The sequence below is a fragment of the Patagioenas fasciata genome, chromosome 4, assembly GCF_037038585.1.
Source record: "Patagioenas fasciata isolate bPatFas1 chromosome 4, bPatFas1.hap1, whole genome shotgun sequence".
NCBI classification, from domain to species: Eukaryota; Metazoa; Chordata; class Aves; order Columbiformes; family Columbidae; genus Patagioenas; species Patagioenas fasciata.
The window spans coordinates 54,849,805-54,873,439 of NC_092523.1; the positions used below are offsets into that span (position 1 = coordinate 54,849,805).

At 37.2% G+C, this 23,635-nt stretch overlaps 2 protein-coding genes across 10 annotated transcripts in view; both read left to right on the top strand.

Annotated features, from left to right (window-relative positions):
* LOC136101007 (albumin) overlaps positions 1 to 23,635 on the top strand; it is a 433,515-nt gene that overhangs the window by 207,217 nt on the left and 202,663 nt on the right. The window lies entirely within an intron of this gene.
* LOC136101208 (epigen) overlaps positions 1 to 23,635 on the top strand; it is a 74,913-nt gene that overhangs the window by 4,021 nt on the left and 47,257 nt on the right. For 6 of the 8 annotated variants that reach the window (XR_011738844.1, XR_011738845.1, XR_011738846.1 and 3 more), the window contains exons 2-7: positions 2,959 to 3,143; positions 4,500 to 4,622; positions 9,689 to 9,841; positions 10,599 to 10,706; positions 16,420 to 16,512; positions 22,854 to 22,979. Coding sequence is in view for 5 of the 8 variants with exons in the window: in XM_071807912.1 (XP_071664013.1) it covers positions 2,959 to 3,143; positions 4,500 to 4,622; positions 9,689 to 9,841; positions 10,599 to 10,706; positions 16,420 to 16,512; positions 22,854 to 22,979 (788 nt within the window). In the remaining 3 variants the exon portion in view is untranslated. The remainder of the gene's footprint in view (positions 1 to 2,958; positions 3,144 to 4,499; positions 4,623 to 9,688; positions 9,842 to 10,598; positions 10,707 to 16,419; positions 16,513 to 22,853; positions 22,980 to 23,635) is intronic. The other 2 variants (XM_071807913.1, XM_071807915.1) reach the window with 2 other exon arrangements.

Here is a 23,635-nt window from a genome sequence, read left to right on the forward strand (position 1 = left end):
AAGCAAAGGCTGAAAGTTTTATCAAAATGTTGGATTTATTTATTTTTTTTTCTCTGTACATTCTCTTAACTGAGATTCTCCTTGAGTTCTGGAATCTCTTCCATAAATGTTTACTGTAAATGTGGATGTTGTTTATGATGTCACTTCCCAGCACCTTTAAGTTATGACTAAGGAAACAGCACTACTCCGCATTGATTCCTTGACTTCCACAAAGTATCGATTTAGCTGTTGGAATGCCAAAAGAGAATAACTCATTTAAAATAGGGTGATCCCATGACTTCTTACTAAGGTATAATTTTTCTTATGTTCTTCTGCATATGTGAACTAACCTGGAATCATTTTAATCGTCTACATTTGAGCAGCCCCGGAGTATTAATTTTTCAGAGTAACCTTAACTGGAAACATTTCTGTTTTCCGTCAAGCTTTTTGTCATTTACAAATAACATTCACTTAGGCTTGTAGAACTTACTGTATGTTGTCTTCAGAAAGTTTGAAGTGTTGAAGAGCCTTTTCACAGTGCCTCCTGGGCTATGATGTTTTACATACATTTTGTCCTAGCTTCTAACCTGTGTGAGGGTTTTCTTATTCTGTGTTTTGGGGTGTTGCGGGGGCGTGTAATATGTGCTTTTGCACATATACATTGCACATAAATGTATCAGCAGGGTATGTTTGTTTTTCTTCTTTTAATACTAGGCACTGTAATTTTTTTTTGAGTTGCAATGACACCAAGAAGGTGTCATTATAAGTCACCTGGAGTTCTTCCTAAACTATGTTAGTTAGAAATGGTAGCCATGTTGAATTAATTTATTTAATTCAAAAGAGGGGTGTTACAATCTGTGTGTATACATGTAAAGCTTATCTTACTGAAGGAAGTGAAGGGTGTTTGCAGAGGAGAAACCCTCTCATAGTCAGGCTTACTATCTAGTAAGAAAGATCAAGTAGTCAGTCAACAGTCTTTGGTTAGGAGCTGATATACCACGAGTGTGGGTTGTTTGTTGGTTTTGGTTTTGTTTTTTTTTTTTTTTTTTACAGTGTGGCACAGTTGTGCTCATTAGAAGAGGGGTGAACTTGTCTAGTAGGAACTTCAGCTTTGTGTCTGTCTTGGTAGTTCTGCTTCTAGGGAGTTGGTATTATTTTACTTCATTTTTACAGTTACAGTAATATTTAATTTCTTGTTATATAAAAAATTTGCCAAGGAACACTGTTAACTGTGTTTATGTATCATTATGTTTAGATTTTTGGAGTGTCTTTCAGAAGATGAGAGGTTCAATTAGTGAAGGACATAATGTAGAATCTAGCTTAAAAGCTTAAATCATGGTAAAATAGATCCCATGGATATGGACAAGGTGATAAGCATCTATACTTACAGTGAGCAGACAGGCAGGGAGATGGAGAAGTCTCCAGAGACTAGGAAAACAACTGGACTAAGACAAAGCTGTCACTTGGGAGATCTGAATGAAATAGTCCTTATAGAAGTGCTGTTCAGTGGAGAGGGACTTGATCTTTGAGCAGTTAGCTGGTGAGGTGAGCATAGGAAGTTTATAAAGGAAATTGTTAAAGCCCTTAGAGGGCGAGTCTTCATTTTATTGTCACCGAAGTGTCATTTGAGGGGCAGGACTTGTAATCTTAAGTAAGTTGACTTCCATTCCATGGTGGTGTTGGAGAACTGTTAAGGTCTACCTTGTATGCCATTTGAAGTAAAATTTATTTTAAAAAACATTTTGTGGATTGTCGTCTCACTACTTGCAAGTTATTTATTTATTTGAAGAGACTGAGCAGTGTTAGAATTTAGAAAGTTGGATACAATTGTTTCTCAAACAGAGAATTGTTTTTTTGATATCTTGCTGTTCTTGGTCTGGCAGAGTCCTCTTAGAACCCTTCTTTGGCAACCTAAAATGTAGAGTGGATTTCTTAATTTATCAGTCAGATACAGGGGTTAAGTTTGGGCAATTACTTTGTTTAAGACCATAAATAGTCTGTGACTTTGGGTGGTTTTGTGGGTGTCCTGTCCTGTGTGGTGTTATCACTGCTGCTCCTTCCCTACCTTCCTTCCTCCATACCTTCCTTGGTCATGAAGATTTGGCTGCCTAAAATTGTTTGAATCTTATAATGTACCATGTTTTAATCCAGATCAGTGACAGAATTTCTTCCTGTAAAGTTTTATCATTCTTCATTCTTTCTCCCTTGCAAGCACCATCACCTCCAAACAATAAAATTAGTATCTAAAGGCTGCTTGTCTGATACAAAAAGAATCAATATCTTAGCATGTGAAATTTTTACGTGCTGGAGGTTTCTTGTTTGTTGTGGGTTGGTGGGGTGCGTGTGTGGGTTCCACATCATTGTTTGGGGTGATGATCGTAGCAATGATAGAGGGAAAGAGCAGGGCTGAGGAGTTCTGGGACAAGTTGAAGGCACAAGATTCAGTTTTCCTCTGCGTCTTTTACATGGGTGGGGCAATGGTTGTGGGCCCTTGACCCAAGGAGAATGTATGTCTGCTGTAGTGCTGCTTGAGCCGTAGAAGGATGTTACTAGAAAATCAGGGAATTAAAGAACAGAAGCTCCTGAATTAGTCAGCATTAGCTTATATGGGTTAAGTCCCAAGAAAGCTGAGAAGTAGTATCATCTAGGCTTGAACAAAATAAGTGTGAATAATCCCATGTCAAATAGATTTTTAAGGAAACTTGTATTCAAGCAGGCTGGCTATGTGTGTGAGAAGGTGGGTTGTGACAGGTGAGCTCCTCTTCTGTATGCACCAGTGGCACATTCCTGCTCTTCAACTAAGAGGCCTGGGAACCATTTCTCTCCCCAAGTGGATTTGCAGCATGCTAGCATTTTTCAAATAATATTTTGAATACTAGCAAGTTAACTAATCAAAGCATTTGCAAGTATTTAACATGATAGGCGTCTTGTGCATTAAATTTTAGACTTAAATATTATGTATCTTTTTTGTCTTTCTAGTGATGAAGCAACCATTATCTCGGGGACAAAGCTTGCTAAACAAGTTTTGAAAGAAATTCAAAGGGATGTAGAATCATGGATATCATTTGGAAACAAGAGACCTCATCTCACTGTAATATTGGTAGGAGACAATCCAGCTAGTCATATCTATGTCAGAAACAAGATAAAAGCAGCTGCAGCTGTAGGTATGTTTTCATGCAATAGAGATGATCCTTTGGTAAGCACAAGATATTGTTCAACAAAAAAACAAACAAAAAACCCCAAACAAGCAAACAAAACCGAACAAAAAACACACACAGGAAGTGCAGGACAACCCCGTTGTATTTTCATTTAATTTGGCACTGTTTTCTTCCTCATCTTCTCTGAGGAACCTAAAGAAAAGGAGTTGCATTGATATGTGTAGAAAGTAGTTTTAATGGTATATGAATGCTAGCCATAAGTTTAATTCTGTATTTTAAAATGTTGTTAGGAAATAGTTTGCACCCTTACTGTTAGAAACTAAAAACTAAAGGAAAACACTAGGGAAGCCTTTTGACAAGTAAATGTCGTAACCGTCTTTGAGAAGCTTGGTGAATAAAGATAACAGGAGATAAATTGTGTAAGTTTTTAGTTGTTACTGCAAGATACTTTGATATCCTTTTGATTGTGAAATATTTATTATGGAGTTTTCCTCCCCAGTACCTCTTAGGTTTCCACTTTAATATGCAAGCTTTTCAGCCTACCTCAAATTATGGTAGCAAACCCTGCTGCCCTGGAATTAATGGGAACAGTGGTTAAGTAACCACTTTCACAGGAAGATGAGAGAAGATCCTTTTCTTTTTTGTGTCAGCAATTTTGTCATAATGTGACATGTACATCTGCCGTATCTCATGTAATATCCATCCTGTTGCATGCTTTGGTCCACAGTAAAGCCAGGCAAGTAAATCCAAAAGCAAGGTGTCACAGTTCTGCATATGAAGGGCAAAATTTCAGACATAATGAAATTAAACAGTAAAGCTGAGTGATCACCCGGGCTAAATCCCAGTCGCTACAACATCTCATCTCCAAATGAAAGAGTATCATGCCTAAACAAGGAACTTAATGTTGTTGCAATCACTGAAACTGCAGTCTTATGAAGTAACTTGAAAAATTTTCTTTTCAAATAACAAGTTTTGTCCCACAGAAGTATGAAAGTTATCAGGTAAAGTGGTGGTAATGGTAGTGTAGGTTGCTCTGCTCAGTTTTAGTTGTAATTCTCAAGAGCGCATTTGTAGAAAAGATACATGCTTTGTTTTCCAAGTATTTCTAAACTGTTGTTGAATTTTTGAGCTACTGTGTCCTACTCTAGGTTATTTTTTCCTGTGTATTTCATCGTAAGATACTTGATGTCTAGAAAAAGAGCATTAAAGACCAAATGGCGAAAGCAGAATTTTTAGCAAGTCTTCCATGCTTATTTAAGACAGTTGTTAAGGATCAGAGAGGTTTTTAGGCAAAATTCCTAAGCTGTCCATCGATAAATTTCCTGATACTAACATATGTCTTCTGATTTTGTTTTTTATCAGGCATTTCTAGTGAGGTCATACTGAGACCTAAAGACATTTCTCAGGAAGAACTCTTAGATATGATGGTAAAACTCAACAAGGATTCAACAGTTAGTGGTATATTAGTTCAGCTACCTCTCCCAGGTAGGTAACATCTTTTGTCCCACTTGTCATATACAGTTAACATAAGAGGAAAAAGTTTGAGAATTTGGCATTGCAAATATATCTTAATGACTCAAGAAGCTCTTGAAAGGTGGTATGCATAATGAAGGACTAGTTGAGATACAGTTTTTGTTGTACACTAGCTTGCAGTTCATTTTAAACAACAAAAAAAGCAAATTAAATAATAGCAATAATTTCATATTATCAACCTTGCCTTTTTTTCAGTTCAGACAGAATGCTATTTCAAGGAGTGCACACCCCTGCTTTATCCACTTTATTTATCTGCTTTTGTTTGCTTTTTTTTTAACCATCTTGTGATGTTTTGCCTATAACTCCAAGACTTTTGCCATATTTTCATCCCCTATATTGTGCCAAGTTATGCTGTCTAGAAGATGGTACTACGACCTTTCTCACAGTGATTCTAGTTTTTGCCCTAAACATTTTTTTCGTTTTCTATACTGTCCCTAATGTTCCAGATGAGCTCTGTGTTAAGATCCTAAAAACCTGTACTATATTTTTATTTATAATTTCCTTCCTATTTTTTACTACAATCTCACTAAAATATCACGTGGCAGCAGCTGGCAAGATGGTATTTTGTCAGTGATAACACTTGCAGCTTTCTATCCAAATCTATGGAAGTCAATTTACTTAAACCACTGTATGCTTCCTAATGGAGAGATAACTACATTAGTAGAGTTGTAATAAATTGACTGGCATATTGGGCTTCCCCTGTCTTTGTGTTTCCAAATATTGTCTTTTGGATTGTATGTTTAGAAGGTATGCTCTGAAGGGCAGGAGCTGTCTTTATGGCCTATATAGGCATGATTTATAGGGCTAGCTGGGACTGCAGGGGTTACTCTCAGGATGGTGAAGTTGAAACTTTGTTTCTAGGTAAGCTCTTACTTGTAGCCTTGGTCTTCACTTTCAGACAGTTCAAACTGTCTTCATTTCATACCTGCAAAACAGCAAAAATTGGGGCAGGTGCTGAATGCTACAGAGGAAGAGTGATATGTTTTGTTAGTATTTGTAATAAAAGTCAGGGTTCATGATTTGGAAGTTTTAATGCTTTGTATTAGGTGAAAGCTAACTGAAATCAGCCTCTTGCCACAAGGTGGAAGTATAACACAAGTAAGGAGGCTGAAATCTTGGACACTAAGTAACCAGCTTTGGAAGCTGATTGAATGCTGTTGGTTTACTTTGAACAAACATGTCTCCCGCTAATAACAGGTTAGGGGAAACAGGTAACTTCAAAAAACTTTATTTCAGTAATAAGAACTTGTGCAAAAGATTGAGCACTGACAGCCTAGGGGTGGAAATTTTTCTGGCTGAAGTGTATAGCAAAGGAAAAAGATGGATCCACTGGATTCTGGATCCATTGGATTCCCAATCCACTGTTGTGTTCCCCAGAAATGGGAGATGTCACTTGCCACATGTTTTACTTGTGAGAATACTCGCTAAAATTGTTAGGTATCAGTTGCAGAAATGTGTTTTTTTTATTGAGGAGGAGATCAGGTCATCACAGTCTGTTCTTACACTGTCTGCATTCATTGATACCTAGTTCAACAACAGACTTAAGCCTTGAAGCTTAGGGAATTTCAACCTGTTGAGCATTTGAATAGGAAAAAATATCTGAAAATAATTCTAGTTGTGTCAATTCAAATGTCTCATGCTAGTACACCTAGATGTTTTGAGCCCTAAAGAAATTGATTGAAGATCCCTCTCAAGAGCTACCATACATCTGTCATAATAACTACAAGAAGACTAATTAGCCGTCCTCTAACGTGTAAAACCTGCTAGTTTGAGGCTTGGCTGTTGCCTACCTTAGTGAAAAGCTTGGAGTAATTTTATCAATAGATCTTTTTCAATATTACATTTTCTGTATAGTCAAGTTAAATATGCGAGTTATCATGAACTTAAAATATTCAGGAAGTTCTTTACTTAATAGGTGTCAGATATAATTAATTACTGAAAACTTTTTTTTTTCTCCCCAAGAAACTTCAGAAACAGAAAGGCAGAATGCCAAGTTAACTCAGTTTCCAAAATTCTTTTGATCTGTACTGTAATGGAAGGAGACAAAGCTCAGAAGTTGTAAAAACTTTATCATTAGAGGCTGCTTATTCTGGAGTTGGGGTTGTTGTGTGGTATTTTGGGTTTCTTGGAGTAAAGCACACACAGGTGTGGCTTTTGATCAATAGTGGAATAAAAATAGTAGCAGAAATAACTTTGTTCTCTTTCACTTTTGTGAGCCAGGGCAACTTGACTTTGAGGATTATGATCTTTGCCTGAGGAAAACAATACAAATGAGTACATTACTTCTGATGTGGTAATTATTTTGTGGAGAGTTTCCTGTATCTTTTTGAAACTGCCTGGAAGGATGGCTATGATATGTTAAATATTTGAGATAGAATATGAAAAACTCAAAATTCTCTTAGTTTTAAGCAGCAAAGAACTGTGAGACAAATGAGTATAAACGTCATGTGCTTCTGTTATGAAAGACTATGCTAGCTTAAGCGGGGCCTACTTTGGTGGAACTGTCTGTTAAAATCATAGCAGTTTTGCAGTACAGCTTCTCAAAATTATTTCCAGGGAACTCGGTGCTGCTGCTGAACAACTTCCTGGTATTTCTTGATCTGTATGCTATGTTTTCAGATCTCTTTTGTGCCATGTTTTTATTTTCAGCAGTCTTCCCTTTTGAAAACCAGTCTTAATTTTCTGCATGTTGACATTAGAGGTGAATTTTGTTTATGATGTAAATATAGTAAGAGTTTCTCTATGGGCCTGTCAGAGTAGGTAGGCAAGTGCTGCTCAGTGTCATCTTGCAGATTTGGTTAAGAAGTGAAAGGATGAGGTGTGGAGAGAAACTTGGCATGGAGAATAGCTTGGGATGGCAGCAAGTAGGTTTGTCTGAGTATCATTTGAGAGGAGGTTATCCATGTGCTGTGAGACTGAAGCTGATGTATTAAATTTTTTTGTTCGCCTGAAAAAAATGAGGTGATCTGCAGTCAGTGGAAACAAACCAGGAAAAAACATTTCTTGATGCAAATAAAATGTACACATTATGTAACATATTAACTATTTATACAGTTTTAACTGGGTTGATTTGTTTGCAGGATGACCCATCCAAATAGTGTTTTCTAAGTGTCTCTGAGGAGGAGGGGAACGTGTCTACATCCTCTTTTCTCAGGGCCATGTCAGCCTTCTTGTTCCCAACTATGCAGCTGCATCTTTTTCCAGCACTATGTGTCCTTTTCTGAAATTCTGCGAATCGGTTTTGAGTGGAAAAACAAATCTATGTAAAGCGTGATTTCTTTTCCATTTACATGAATGTATCTATTATCTTTCTATTTCTGAGACACTGAAGACAGACAGCAATGAGGAGTGTTAGTCAGAGCATATCCCAGGCACAAAGAAAAGTATGACTACTGACTTTTTTAAATTGATGAATAACTAGCTTGCCTAAGATTAACAAGTTTTCTTTTGCAAAAACTGTTTAATAGGTTACTCTAAATTTCTTTTTTTTCCCTATTATTTTATTTATTCCCCAAGTTGACATAAAACCAAGATTATTGTTGCCTTCCATCTGAAATAGTCTTGCTTGGCTTTTAAGAGACTCTTTCATCAATGTACTTAACATAATTCGCACTGGCCTTTCTCATTAGTATTCAGAATGGAACTTCCTCCCTTCAGAAAATGGAGAATTAAATTGTAGATCCTAGCATCCTACTTCAACTCTAGGATTTTTTTTTATTTGGAAATCTTTTAACAAGAGACTACCATGCTTTAAGTCTTATAACATGTGTAATATCTTTTGGTTGATGCTCTCTTTTTAAGGGAAAAAACACAAAATACCTAGACTTAATTGACTACTAAAATCAAATGTCTATGTTTACAAAATATTTTTCTGGAATTGCCTGAATTTCATAATCAACACGCATTTCTCTTTATTTGGCTTTTTTAATCATGCTGTTATGCTCTCTGAATCAGACATTGGGATATATAGCTTCACAACTGCAGAGTTCTTTTAGGGATCTAGTCTAGAATGGGCTTTGTATATTGTAGAAAAGATGCAAAAATAATCATTCTGAGATGGAAGTAAAGATAAAGGTGTAATCCTGGAAGCAGTTTGGGAAGTTATTAAATGATGAAGCAAGAGACTGAAATTGTGACTGAGATACTGCTGGGTAAATATATTTATAAAACGAAGGTTTCTTTCTGAGTCAGTATGAGGATGTTTTGTAGAGCTGTTCCTCCAGAGTGTGTCTATGTAAGTTTTATATTTGGGTATGTAACTTTGCAGAAGTAGGACTGGCTAATGTGTCTGTTCTTTTCATAATCAATACTAATGTGTATGTAGTACAAGCTTTAGGCAGTTGCAGGCCTATTCCCTGTCAGTAGTGCATATGAAAAATGTTAGTTACTAGTAGATATGAACAGTCAATTATGCATATGGTGTCATCATGTAAGCCATACTCAGTGTTTTGAGCTCATCAGTATTAAACAATTTTATGCATTCTCACAGTTTTCCAGTGAAGTAGGATATGTTTCGGTCCTACTAATTAGCAAATTCCTCAAAAACAGTTGTATGGTTGTAAAATCCAAAATGAAATTTAGACCTGCAAAGTTATGTTAGTTTAAGTCTTAGGTCATGTATCCTGTGTGATCTTGCATAGATAATGTGAACAAGAACTTTTTCTGCTTTTTTTTTTTTTTGAGCTGCTTTGTAATTAACACTTCCATAATGCAGAAGTGACTCTGAAGTATCTTGCTTAAACATTTATTTTCATAGTTACGGAGTCATCATTCTCAGTTGAGTATCAACCTCTGACATTTTTATTAAATCTGTTCTATTAGCAGTGTCACAAACAGAATAATTTTCAGTAGATGACTTAAGAAGTTGAAGTTGTAACTGCTGCCTTTGAGAGAAGGGGTGTAGTGTATTTACAATGAAAAATAATAATTATACTAGCTAGATGAAACTTGTGTCTTTTTCTGATAGCATTGATAACTCCTGACAAGTGAGTGTAATTTGAAAGCAATGTGTTTCCTAGATCACATAGATGAGCGAACAGTTTGTAACGCTATCACACTTGAAAAGGATGTAGATGGATTTCATATTATGAATATTGGACGTCTGTGTCTTGATCAGCCTTCTATAATACCTGCCACTGCTTCTGCCGTGTGGGAAATTATAAAACGAACAGGTAAGAAATTAAACTTATTGAAACTCTTTTTATCATGGAAGATGAATGAAAGAAAGTCTAGTGTGAGTTAAAAGGTCTAGGCTATATTAATGCAATGGGCTTATTGAAGAACAAACATTTAGAGGATTCATCTAAATAATGAGGAGATGCCAAATAGATGAGAATTTTTGCCAGCAGCACAACTATTAATTGAAGTGTAGACCATAGTCCATGTCCATTACTTGGTGAAACACTTTGGTAACTTATTTTCTGTATTTTAAAAGGTTGCAAGGAACTTTCTGTGATATTATTAACCTCCTGATTATTTATTCAAATGGAAGACTTGAATGCATAAGTTATTGTGGGGGGAAAAAATAAGAACAAAAATGAGAATGTTTAATTTGGTAGTAGAAGGGGAAAAGAATGTATGTATTCGGTAACTGCTGTTTTAAAATTGTAAGACTGATCTTATTGATAGACGTAAGAGATACCATTTCCCTCTGTGGTCAGAGAGATGAAGTCTCTCCAAAGGGTGATTCAGATAACCTGAATGAGTTGCCAGTTTAGTTTCTCTAAGGTGAAGGGTGAAAGTTGTTTCATGGATTCATCCCTCGAGTTCAGACTTAGGGATTTTCAAGTCATGCTGGTGTCAGCAGTCCACAACAGCAATTAATTATGTCTTGGGGATTGAGAAGAAGGGTTTAGATATATCAAAAGAGCGGAATACAGCATTTTGATAGTTGTGGTTTGTTTGTTTGTTTGTTTGTTTTCCTATAAGGAATACAAACATTTGGAAAAAATGTTGTTGTAGCTGGAAGATCAAAGAATGTTGGAATGCCTATTTCAATGCTTTTACACACTGACGGAGAGCACGAAAGGCCTGGAGGTAAGTCTATGAATATTGTTTTAGTGTTGACATTTGTGAAATCACTGAAATAAAGCTGAGGGTTCAGGTAAAAAGAGAAATCTTTTATCTCTTCTGTGTTATTTGCAACCAGAGCAAGGAAATAAATTTGCTAATATATTTACTGATATATTCTTAGGTAAGCAAGGCAGTTTCTGGACTTGACTTACTCTGGTGTTATGTCATCATTTTGTCTTCCATTTGAAACAGCTACTGTTTAAATATGGTTAACAGTTAATGTTGAGGTCAATACCTGACTGTGTGACCTTGAAGTGTTGTGGAAGTTCATGTGATGTTTATGCAAAGTAATATACCTGTATGCCTTAACCTCATATTTATGAAATATTAATGTCAGGTTTTTCATACACACACGTGTGCTCACACACCACATATATATATGTGTGTGTGTGTGTATATATATATACACACACATATTTTTAAAAAAATGACATTATACCTGTGTTGTGGTGTGTTAGTTAGGTGATGATTATGAAAATATTGAAATGACCAACAAAGTAACTTCCAGTGTAAGCTCTGTGATATTACATGTTGACCTGGGGGATTTTTCTGCACTGCAGTTTATATTGCCCTGGAAATTCAGGGTTGTAATGGAAATATTTTTAACTAATTAGAGAAGCATGTGTGTGCTGCTATAATTGTGTTGTAGAAAGGAAAACAAATTTAAATAGAATACTGTCCTTTTGCAACTTCATTTTGATGTTAGAAACTGCCAAAGTGGTATGTGCAAATGAAGTAACCATGGTTGTTTAATCCCTGGCTTATTTAATAGTGGAGTGAAATCTGTTATTAATACAATAAAAGACTAAAAGCTTCTTACTAATCATGGAGTGGGTTTTTCTATTTAGTCTCTGTGGGAAACTTGCTATTTAAAAATTCTCTCAGTATTTGAATCGTAATTACCATCAATGTATAGTTCTAGTCTCATCCCCATTCCTATGAAAATTAGTAGCATTTTTGCTATTTGCTGCAAATATTGGGATTTATATATTCCTGGCAGTGCAGTTTGGTGAGCCAGCAATGGAGTTTGAAATAAGCTTTATACAATGCAGTTACGTTGCAATTACTTGAATGTTTCTAATTTAAAAATTAGAAAACTTGATGACCTGTGATTCTCTCAGCAACTTGTTACAAAACCTAAAGTAGTTGCATGGAAATTTTCTAGCTGTAACTAAATGCTGGTTGGAGCTTTCAGTTTTTTATTTAGTTGGATCTGTGACTCAGTTTTGTTCTCTTGTATTCTAGGTTTGTAGTTCTTATTGACTGGTAGTAGTGTTCCTTGTTTTGAGGTCCTTGTCTGTGAATTTGTTAGCCTATGAATGAATTTTGTTCTGCTTCATGGTCATTTGCCTATGTTCCGATTTCTGACATAGTACACATAACTTGACTGGTAGCTCTGTTTACTGGCATAGTTATTGGTGCTATGTATGTCAGGTATTCTATAGGGGGACAGAAAGACATATGGATGCTCCTGTGCTCACAACACTGGAATTGGGATGTAAAAGAGTTTACTCATTAAAATTATCTTGGCTTATTCTGAAGAAATTTATATATTTTTAAAGTAGTCTGTCTTCTTTTCCAAGCTGCCAAGTGGTAGTGTACAGTACAAAGCAGCTGACAGTGACAAAAGAGGAATTTATGTACTTCTTTCAAAATAAATGAGCATTAAGTATGTATTTGTCATGTACATGGTGATAAATCCTTTCATAGTTGGGGTAGTCTTGGTTTAGTTTTCATTTCTGACTCACAGATTGGGCTATCCTTGGAGATCTGGTTGATCTTCTATAGTTAGCGTTCTCTTCTGCTCTGAGCAACAAGAGGCCAGCATGTACAGCATGTGGAAAGAAAGAGTAGTTTCAGCTTTACCCCAATGGTTATGAAAATTTCTGGATGTATCTTGATGGAGGAGAAACTGAGGGCAGTTGAGATAAGCTGAGAGATACAGTGAAAGGGAATGCGTAAATCTAATGTATAATAAGACCAAGGGGTTGGAACTAAAGGAGAGATTTCAACTGTGAACATAATAAAAATAATAGCTTAATCAAAATAATCTTTTCCATCTGTATTCTTAGCAGCTAATGGCAGAGCAAAATTTGTGCATTATGATCAGAGTCATCTGTCATGGTACAAGATGAGGTAGCTTTAGCAAGTGTGTTAATTTTCTAGATGAAGTGTATTTTGAAGTTGAAAATTGCGTCAGTATTGCTAATTTTATTTTTTACTAAACAAAGGCAGGCTTTCTTGTTAAGTGAATGTTTAGAACACTTTAAACCTGTTAATGCAAATGAAGTGGAAAGTTTTTCTTATTTTTTATTTTAATCCAGGGGCGCGAGGGCCAGACAAGACCTACAGTTAAGTGCTGAGAAAGAGCTTTCTCAGGTTATCGGTCAGGATAGGGTTTTATCAGCAATTGGACTGTTTTAATTAAATTATTTTTCTTGAAGTGATGCAAGATCTGTGTGATCCTTTTTTTTTTTTTTTTTTTTCCCCCCTCCACTCTGTTTGGTAGGTTTTAGTTGTTGACTTTTTACACATGATAAACAAAACTGAAAAGCTGGACTCTATTAATCTGGTATTTTACATGTAGAAACTGTAATGTCCTGCAGGTGGCAATATCTGATCAGATAGGAAAACCATCTGAGCCCTTACAAAACAGGTCAAGATACTATCTCTGTTTTATAAGGTAGTGAATTGACTCATCAGTGTCATGCAGACTCTTAATTGCTAGATATTTTCCTCTGTCTTCGTTCAGCAGAAGTAGCAGTGTAAAAATAGTTGTTTATTTTCTGTTTTTGGCATTATTGCAAATAAATGGAAAACTTACTCTTTCTGGGGTGTCTGTGAGCTTCTGGACTGCTATTCTGAAGGCAGGGACTTTCGTTTTGCCTTTTTTTTTGTAGTGAGAGGAATTCCTTGGTTTCAGGTACTGATGACAGACATGTTTTGCACTATAATCTTGATGGGAAAATAACACTGATTTTATTTCTAAGGCAGTGTGAATATTTGTAACTTTGGATTTAATCCATTGGGTTTTCTCTCAGAATAAGAGGTCAAAAGAATGTCGTGTATATATTTTTGGAAGCAATGATTGTGTTTTGGGTAGATATCCTTCATTTGCTCAAAACAGGTACCAGAAGAGTTCTTAATGTTTGTAGAATGAGGCCTCCAAAGAGGGGAAGACTGACCATCTGTAGAACCTTTATGCTGCTCACTCAGAAGAGAGCGTATGTGGCCTATGTGCAAACAAATGAACATCTGGAGAGATGTTGCTTTAGATGAGTAAAATAAGGAGTATTGATTAATAATTCTTGGGTCCTGTTCCATTTGTTTTGTTTGTGTGAGTTATTTCTTGATCCCAGAGATAGTAAAGGAAGAAAGCTGAAGGAATATCAACATGCAAGCTTTATGTACTGGCTGGGATGTTGCTATCACAGGAACAGTGTCTAAGCTCTTGATGCGCTTGAATTCATGGGAACTTATAGAGAGCTGGTGAGAGACTTCTCACTTCTGGCAGTTTGCCTTATGTCATGGAATTGCTGATGCATATCTGTACTTCTCATTTTCTGAGAATGTATTCATCTGCATCTCTTTGAGGAGATGTTATGCATTGTACAGACTGAAGGAGGAGAGGTGGTGATTGAAGGAGAAGAGGGATCAAAGATCATAGAATAGTTTGGGTTGGAAGGGACCTTCAAAGCTTATCTAGTCCAACACCCCTGCAATGAGTAGGGACATCAACCAGATCAGGTTGCTCAGAGCCCCGTCCAGCCTGGCCTTGAATGTTTCCAGGGATGTGGCATCTACCACCTCTCTGGGAAACCTGGGCCAGTGTTTTATTACCCTCATTGTAAAAAATTTCTTCCTCATTTCTAGCCTGAATGTCCCCTCTTTTAGTTTAAAACCATTACCCCTTGTCCTATTGCAGCAGGTCCATGAGGGGAAAGAGAGCAGTCAGAGCACAGACGGATTGAAGATGAGATGCTTGAGGAAGAGAGTTAATGAAGCGAGAGGCACAGATTAGATCAGTCAGACACATTCCAGAGGAAGCAATGCCATAGTAACATCTGAGATGGTAATTACTTCTAGTTTAATGCCTAATGATGTGGCTTAGGACTCTATGATAAGTGGAGTGTGGAGATGAGGGGATGTAACATCTGAACACTGTGCGGTAGAAGTAGTTGACAAGGGAGAGTGTTAGGAGGAGCCTCCTTTGATAACTGTTGTCTTTGTTCTTTTCTTGGGCAGTCCTTGTGGGATCACCATGATTGCTGTTGGATACAGTATGAAACTTCAGTCTGTATTCCCATGACAATTCATTTTGTGTGTAGTGGTCCCTCCTCAGTATATCCACCAAACAGCACAAGGTTTTTCATGTGTTCCAAGGAGGATTTATTTATAGTTTCTTGCCAAGCAACACAGATACGTGCAGGAGCAGGTCCCAGATCTTTTGAGTTTGCCCAAATGGATGTGGGCTTCTGTTTGTGATAACTTCAAACGCTTACTACTCTGCTGTAAAGTAAGGGTTCAGCAGTTTTTGTTGTATCAGGAGATACAAGAGATGGCAAGACACATCTAAAAATCTGAACTCCTTTTTGTCCAGTTTTTTCCATTCCTGTTGTTGTGTTTGAACTACATGAAATGATGAGTTGGAATGCTTTGAGCATGTGGAAAAATATATGCATTGGATGTATTAATTCCTTAAGTGGTTATGATGATAAACCTTCTCAGATCCATCCAGTTGGAATTTTGTAAATACTGATGCTGCTGTTCCTCATATATGTTCCAAGAATGCATCTCCTTGATGAAATCTGTTTGTGTTCCGCTCAAGAGGGATTTTGCTGTGTGACCCATGCAATTATTGGTCAACTGGTTTTCTAAGCAAAGACCCTTGGCCCAGAGGTGTCCTTATTGTCACAGCTGCTAGATTTGTTCCCTGTGCAACCAGGCCCTACAAAGAGAAGAGCCTCTGTTGTCATCTGTTTTTGCTGGACAAGTTATCAGCCATGTTAATTCTTGAGAGGAGGAGTATCAGTAAGAAATAGTGCTACTTCACTGAACTTGAATTACCATTTATTCCTTAAGCACTCGATCTGTCAAAAGCAGATGCCGAAGACTAAACTTTCACTCGAGGGAAATGCTGTTATGAATTCAAGTCGCGGGTACAGGGAATACAATGATCTGCCTTCCTGTCTATACAAGAGAATGTCAAAGGAAGCATTTAAGGAGCTTCAGGACAGATGAATGACAAATGTGATTGAGGACAGAGGTCTGAACATAGTGATCTTTTACTACAAGCTTTAGTTTGTGACAAACAACTGGGTTTTATGTTTTATGGTACACTATATAAATCATGTTTAATAAGGTAGACACCACATTCCATACTGGGCTTGCTCTGTGTAATTCTGCTAAGTGTAGTGAACCTGATGAAGGAGTAAGTTACTCTACAGTGTATGAATCAGTTCCGTGAGAATTTTTTAGATTAAATGTCTTGTCATGTGTGTGAAAAGCTAGTGTTATGAGCATTCTGCCTATGCTGAAATAAATGATGTCTTCCAGGAGAAATCTGATATCATCTGTACTATTGTTAATGTACAGGAGTCATTCATTTGTACCTGAAAGTTAATGCTATACATGTGGTTTTTATGTGATAATTAAGTGATCATCTCTTTCTTTTCAGGTGATGCTACAGTGACCATTACTCACAGATACACGCCAAAAGAGCAACTCAAGATCCATACACAGCTTGCTGACATTGTAATAGTAGCTGCAGGTAATGCTAGTTGTTGTTCATATTTCTGTCACAAAATTAAAAACCTAAAAAATGTGTTGGTGGCACTGCTGACTATTTCATGTTTTGCCAAATAATTGCTGCTCATGCTTGAGGAGGTTGTTGCAGTAAGTAGGATTTCTTGTTGTAAGAGGGGCAAGTGATTTGCCTCTTTGTTCTTGCTCTTCACATTTGCAGACGTAAACTGTTTCTCATCACATGTGACACCTTTCCCTTAGGGAGACTTCAGAGTGAACTCAAGATTGGAAACCAGTCAGTGCATAGTTTATACATGTATAATTATGTAAATTAAAACATTATTTGTGCAGTGCAAAAGTCATGAGTCATTTAAATTTTTACAGGAGGGTTTCTGTAAATTAGCTGGAGGCTGCATTCTTAAAACAATGGTATAATTCCCTTGCTGTTAGAATTAAGGGCAACCTTGCCAAATTAACTGGTAGTTTTGGTAACATATGTTATTAATATCTGAATTTTTTTTTCTTTTACGATTATCGTATAATGCAGAAGAGAGAATGATAACTGCCTAGATGAAGGGATCTGAAAGATCAGCGTCTATATTCTTTAAACTATGTAGAGTGAAATATTTGCAGTTTGACTAGTCTTGGACAAAGAAAGAAACAGAGCTCTGAGCAACCTCTGTTTTTTTCTTTACAGGTATTATAAATAGAAATATTAGTTAATAAAAAAAATAACCCACCTTGGTAAAATTCTGTGTCCCCTTGCAGCTCAGGATACCCTCCTTATCTTGTATGATTTTGGAGGACTAAAAATGGATTGTGTCTTTCCTCTTTTTTCCTCCCTTCCTCTCTCATCATAATCCTCAAGACCCAAGTCTTGCTTGCTGATTTTGTGTCTGAATACAGATGTGTGCCTGTCTAAAGCTCATAACTTTCTGGTGAAGTGACATGTCCTTCGCTTCAGGGCTTAACTGTACTATCTCTTTCTCATGCCAGGTCAGGAACAAGAAACAGCTTAGTTCTTCCATATGTGATTGCTAAACTGTGGGCCTGACCAGAATTCACACACTGTGAATGAAAAGTAAAAATGTGTGTGCTCATTGGAAATAAACTTGAAACTTTTTATCCAAATTCGCTGCTTCAAATTTAATCATTGCTTCTGATTTTTGTGCTAGACATAGCTTGTCATCATTTATGCTTGTAGTTCAACAGTTTAGTAGCATCCCAGCTGTGTAAGTTCTTTACATTATTTTCCTCATGTCATTTGTAACAGGAGCATGATACAACACTCATTACACAACGCAAAATACACTTGGAATGATGAAAAAACCTAGGGCTAGATTGTGCAAACAGTATGCAGCCCTGCCTCAGTGGATGCTCTGGGAAAGATTGCACTTCAAAAAAAGGTGGAATCCCTCCAAGTTCCCCTTGACCTGTTCAGTGAGTGTTGCAAAGAAAGTAACTTCTACCCTGCCTGGTAGAAACAGCTGCTGCTATAGGCTGCTGTGTGAGATGTGCAAATGGAAGATGGCTTTTTGTCTGCATATCAGAGCGAGATTTCTATTCTTGTTTTCCTTGTCCCATATAATACTTTTAGAAGAGCCATTTGCATTCTTCCTCCGGGTTTGGTGACCTGTTGCAATGTATCTATTCATTCTGATGTAGTACTCCATCTCTTAGAAGTCATGGCTTTTGTAACCCTTCAAATCAGGTGCTTCTGTTTTTACTCTTGAGTTTGAGAAAACTCATCTTCATATGTTGTCTGTCCTTCAGCCCCAGCCTTGGGACCCTAGTTTTCCTGCTTACTGTGATTTTAACTGTCCATGTAGCTTATTCCTTCCCTCTTGTTCCCACTCAGCTCCTTGCGTCGTAAGTTCTAACAATGCTGCTCTCGTCCAGCCTACCCCTCCCTAAAATTTCCCTTTGCTTCCAGGTGGAGTTTCCTAAACTCTTTCAGTGCCATGCAGCTTTTGGATTTTTAGCCAAAGCATAATGTTTCCTCCTAAGCACATTTGGCATTTCTCATCTCACTGTAGCCTTTCCTATCCTTGTCTGCTATCCATGTCTATACGGACATCCCACGGAGTCTGTTCTCTTTGTCATCAGCCCAGAACTGTAGTAGAAGACTAAGTGCAGCTTTACCTGTGGTGCTTGCATAGCCACTAGGATACTTCCAGGGTGGTAATGGAGGCAGTAGGCAGTCTTTGAGTCGTCCGCCTGCTGTTGCTGTCTTGTCTTTCCAGTCTGCCTTGAGAGAGAAGGCTCATTGTTCTGCTAGACTTGAAGAGAAGGAATGGGGGGGTGGGGGGCAAATGCCAGATTAAATTGTTCTGGGATTACTTGGACTGTCCTTTGGCACACGATCTGTGGCCACATTGTATAGAAATTGCTGATTTGTCAGACTTCTATTCAGATAGTGGTTGGTTAGCTTTCTCAGGAGTTAGGTACAAGGCCTGTAAAATAGCTGAGCTGAAATTAGGTAGGGCTTTGTTTCTTCTTTAAATTGTGATTCACTGTTTTCTACAAAAATTACCAATGAAAGATTCTCCCATATTCTTCAGTCAGTGCATTTTAGGAATAGCTGCTCTAATGCTTATCTCTTTCTACTTGATATGTAAAGTAGGCTTAAGTAAATAGATCTGCCTGCTTGGTTTGCGGGTTAGTTTATTTGTTGCTATTAGGTATTTGGCCTACTATCAAACCATTTTACAAAGAGTGTAACTGTGCAGCTTCCATTAATATGGTTCCATCCCTATCACACACAGATCATTTACTCCTGTAAGACTGAGGCATTATCCAATTACCAGCCAGCTTGAAATTGATTGCATAAGAGTGTGATGTAGTAGTCGCAGCCAGATGTTATCAAATGGCATAAGAAAGAATTTGAGGTCCTGGGTTGCTCAACATTAGAAGCAGAGTTTCAAGTTTATGTCCTATAGGGGACTGAAAAACAGAGAGCAAAGTAGGTTCTTGTATTGCTTGTATTTAAATGACTGGCTGTGATCCAGCACTTCAAGTGAAGCAAAAGCCCTCGTATAGCAGCGCTTGTCTCTAATAAAACTATAGCTTCAAAACATATTGATTTTATTCCTTTTCCTCTTTTTTCCTTTTCTCCACCTAACAGAAAGCTGCTTTGGTGGGAAGAGAGGAGCTTAGGCTCTTCCTTGGGAGATAATCTGTTACTAGAATGAACATTTCTCACAGAACATAGAACTGAGGGAATAACTCAAGAAACAGAGTGAATTGTGATTTTTAAAGCTGGAATTTCCTATCACTCAGATTTGGAGGTTGCATAGTAGGAAAGAAATGTAGGAGGTGGTTTAAAGTGGCTACAAGAAGATTGCTGCTGCAATTAAGGCCTGATAGGCTATTGCAGATGATGTGTAAGGGCTTGATATTCTTGGCTGTCCAATAGCATGCAGGGACTACAATTGCAGATATTGTTTTGCTTTCACGTTTCAGGAGATACTTCATTTGTTGTGACTGTCCAGGAATGAATTTTCAGCTGTCTCGTCACATAGTGATGTTCCTGTTTGTAAAGCAATGCTAGTACATTTGTTCTAAGATAGCAAAGAGCAATTTTAGTTACAGGAAAGGCTAAGAGGCCTCCTTCTGAACTCCTGCTCTTGAAAGTGAGGTCTTTTCTGTGCATCCCGTGGAGCTGTTGGCATGCCATAGAAGTCTTTACCTCTCATTTCAGCACATTGGGGGAGCCAGATGAGCTTGAGCTCCTCAAAGTAAATGTGTGGTACCACCTGGAGTTTAAAATCCCATGTGGCAGTGATCTTTACAGACTGGAAAACATTTACTGTCCAGGACTACTGCCTTAGAAAATGGTGTTTTGCCATCCCCTTCAGTAGGACTCAGGTCAGATTTTATCTGTAATGGAGTTGTAATTTTTGTACTTAAGTTCTTTTAATACCTAAATAACTGTTTTGGTATCTCTTGCTATGGATATAGATATCTCAACTGTGCTGACTGGAATTGTACAGCCATTGACTCACCTCTTCATCTGGAACTTGTAGTGACCTTTTAGGCTCTCTGGATCCTGACTGAACATCTTGGTGATGAATATCAAGATTCTTATATTTAAATGTGATCAAGAAATACGGTGTGTATGAAAGAGCTGAGGCAGCTTGCTGCAGCTCTCTGTTTTAGCTGGTGTTTCTTAATAGCAGAAAATAGTACTCCAGGATGCTATACAGATGTAACCCACTGGGAGATGGTGAATGTGTGTAGTGCCGAGGCCAGGCCCTCTTTTGTCAAGCAGGGAGGTCTCCTCTTGATATAAATAGGACATGGAGTTTTGTAGCAGCTCCCCTGTGAAAGGTTGGTGTCACACACTTGAGTTACCAGCAAAACAGTTTCACTTGCTTGTTAGCAGAGTATGTTTATTCAACCAAAACCAATACTGTTGTACAGCTTATGGTGGTTTGTTTTGTCTTTGTGTTTTGTTTGTTTGCTTTTTCTTCCTGTACTAGTAGTAGAAACTAACATTAAAAAGCCTCAGCTGTTTCTGATTCAGTCTCAGGCTGCTATCCTTCACACTTAAATTTTGATAAATGTGTTTGCCAAGTGTCAAAGGCTTCATAATCTAAGGAGTGCAAGAGTCAGCAGTGTTTTCTCTATATCACTGAAATATGAATCCAGGAGATCTTCTCAGTTCTCCTTTACTGTGTCTAAATGGAAATCGTAGACTAGCAGGGCAAAAATAATCTTTTGAAAGCCCATATAGTCCATACTAGTGCACCAAAAGTAATATGTTGTGCACACAAGTACGTACTAGTTCAGTCTACTCTCTCAAATCTCTAGCGATGGAGACCACTTTATACTTCTTAGGCTACTTGTGCCAATGTTTTTCTCTTCTTGTGGTTAAAAAGTTCTGAACAGTGCAGCAAGGAAACAAATGCAAGTCTCTTATTTTGTGTCACATTGGTAATAGACATGGCAAAGAAAAGCATAGTTCCTCTTCTTGTGCCAAAAGTTGTTTGTGTCCTTGAAGACTGTCATGAGATCAACAAGGTTAATTGTTTGCAAAATTTCCTCATGATCCTAATTGTTCCTGGTGTTTTATAGAATTGTGAACAAAAACATATGTTAGGTCTGGCACCCACAGCAAGAATAGGGTATCCCAGCTGATGTCATATATTGGAGATCAGGGCTTCTATGTGTGTCTAGCAGTAGCCTGACTGTGGCTATTTGTGTTCAGTTGATCTAATCTAAAATTATTTTTCTGAAGAATTACTGCCTGTTTGTTTCGTATCTTGCCTTTGTGACGGGTAATTATTCATATGTAAATGCGGTGTCTTGCCTTCCTCCCAGTTGAATGTCAAATGGTTTTTGATGCTTTGCTCTTTTTTGCAAGTGACATTTGAAATCTGAGCTAATCTGTTTAAAGTTCTTTCAGCTTTGTTATCTGCACCTTGTGCTACTACTAAATAACAAGTGCTCTCTACTATTGTGCTAGTGGCATTATAAACAAACACTTGGCTGTTTTGGAATTCCTTCCATACATACTTTCATTTTCATAAAATACCACTGGACCTTCCTACCCAGGTACAACTACCCAACTGGTTTTCCAACCAGTACGTTTTTCTTGATTATGAGATCAAATAGAAAAAGTTTTACCTGAAAGGTAGTTACTTCTTTCCTGCAGTTTGTGCTGATGCTGTTTATTATGTGCAAATCTAAGCTGGCTTTTTTTTTTCTTGTTGTCTATCCGTTGTTTATAAATCACAGGAATCAAAAATAAGATTAGGAGATAGATCAGATTCTCTCAAGTTAGCCATTTTATTTTTTGTAGCAGTGGTATTTCATGTAGTTCATGTTCATTGTTTAACTGCTCAAAATGTCATGCATCTAATAAGTATATGAGAAATCAGATAAGCCAAGAGTAGCACAAATACAATACAGATATTTAAAAAAGCAAAGACTAAAGAAAATGCTGCAGGAATAACATACACAGCTTGCTTCAACAGTTGACAGAATTTCTGGATCGGCAGATCTCTGACAAGGCTAACCACCTCTTGAGGCTTGCAGAACATCTTTATAATCCAGGTTTCTTTTGGAAATGCTGTGAAAGTGACTTATTGCCACAAAACAGCAAGTCCTTTCTTCCTTGGCATCATGTTGACTATGTTTGTGACTGCAGGTTTAGCTGAAAATATTTAGCCAAAATAAACAAATACCAGCTTATAATTGTGAACTGTATGAAACAGATAAATAATTTTCTGTGTGTGATGTATCAAGAAAAATTGAAGTGGAATAATTATCTTCTTTCCCATATGCATGCACACCCCTTGACATAATTTGAAACTGATGACCCAAAACTACCTGGCCATGTTAATTGTCTCTTTATGATTTCAGGTATCCCAAAGCTGATTACGGCTGATATGGTTAAAGAAGGTGCAGCTGTTATTGATGTAGGCATCAACTATATTCATAATACTCTTTCAGGAAAAACCAAATTGGTTGGGGATGTGGACTTCGAAGGTTAGTGAAATGTTCTTTATATGAACCTGTTGGATAATTATCTTGAAGTTTGTGGGATTCTTTTATGATAAACACATGGGATAGTCAGTGTCTGAAATGAGATGACACTTGGAGGAATTATTTTAAATTTGTTTCCTTAAATAACAGAGCAAACTATGTTTGTATATCTGCTCTTAAAAAAATGGCATGTTATTCAAGAGAGGAGGTGTTACTTGTGATTGCACATACCAGTGACCTTTAAGAGATGCAGATGCGCTATTATGGCAGCATGGTGTCAAAAGATGCTTGTATCCAGGTTTCTTTAATCTTTGTGAGTCTGTGAAGTGTTTCAAGAGTAAGCAATAAAAACAGTTTCTGCTTTTTCACAAGAATAGGGTCTCCCACTGTTTATAAGCAATATACTGCAGCTTCTAAGCTTCCTTTTATGCTCGCACTCTAAATTTGTATGTGCAAATATTAACTTGTGCTTCCAAAGTAGTCTTTATGCTAAGGTTTAATCTGAGCTCATCTTAAACTCCTGAAAATCTTGGTCCAGGCAAGCCTGAGATAAAAATTCGTGTTACATATTGATCTTTTTATGTTTAATGTGTTTCAAAGCAAGTTCACAATGTAACTTGATTAAATATCTCTCTTCTGGAGGAGTTCCAGACTGGAAT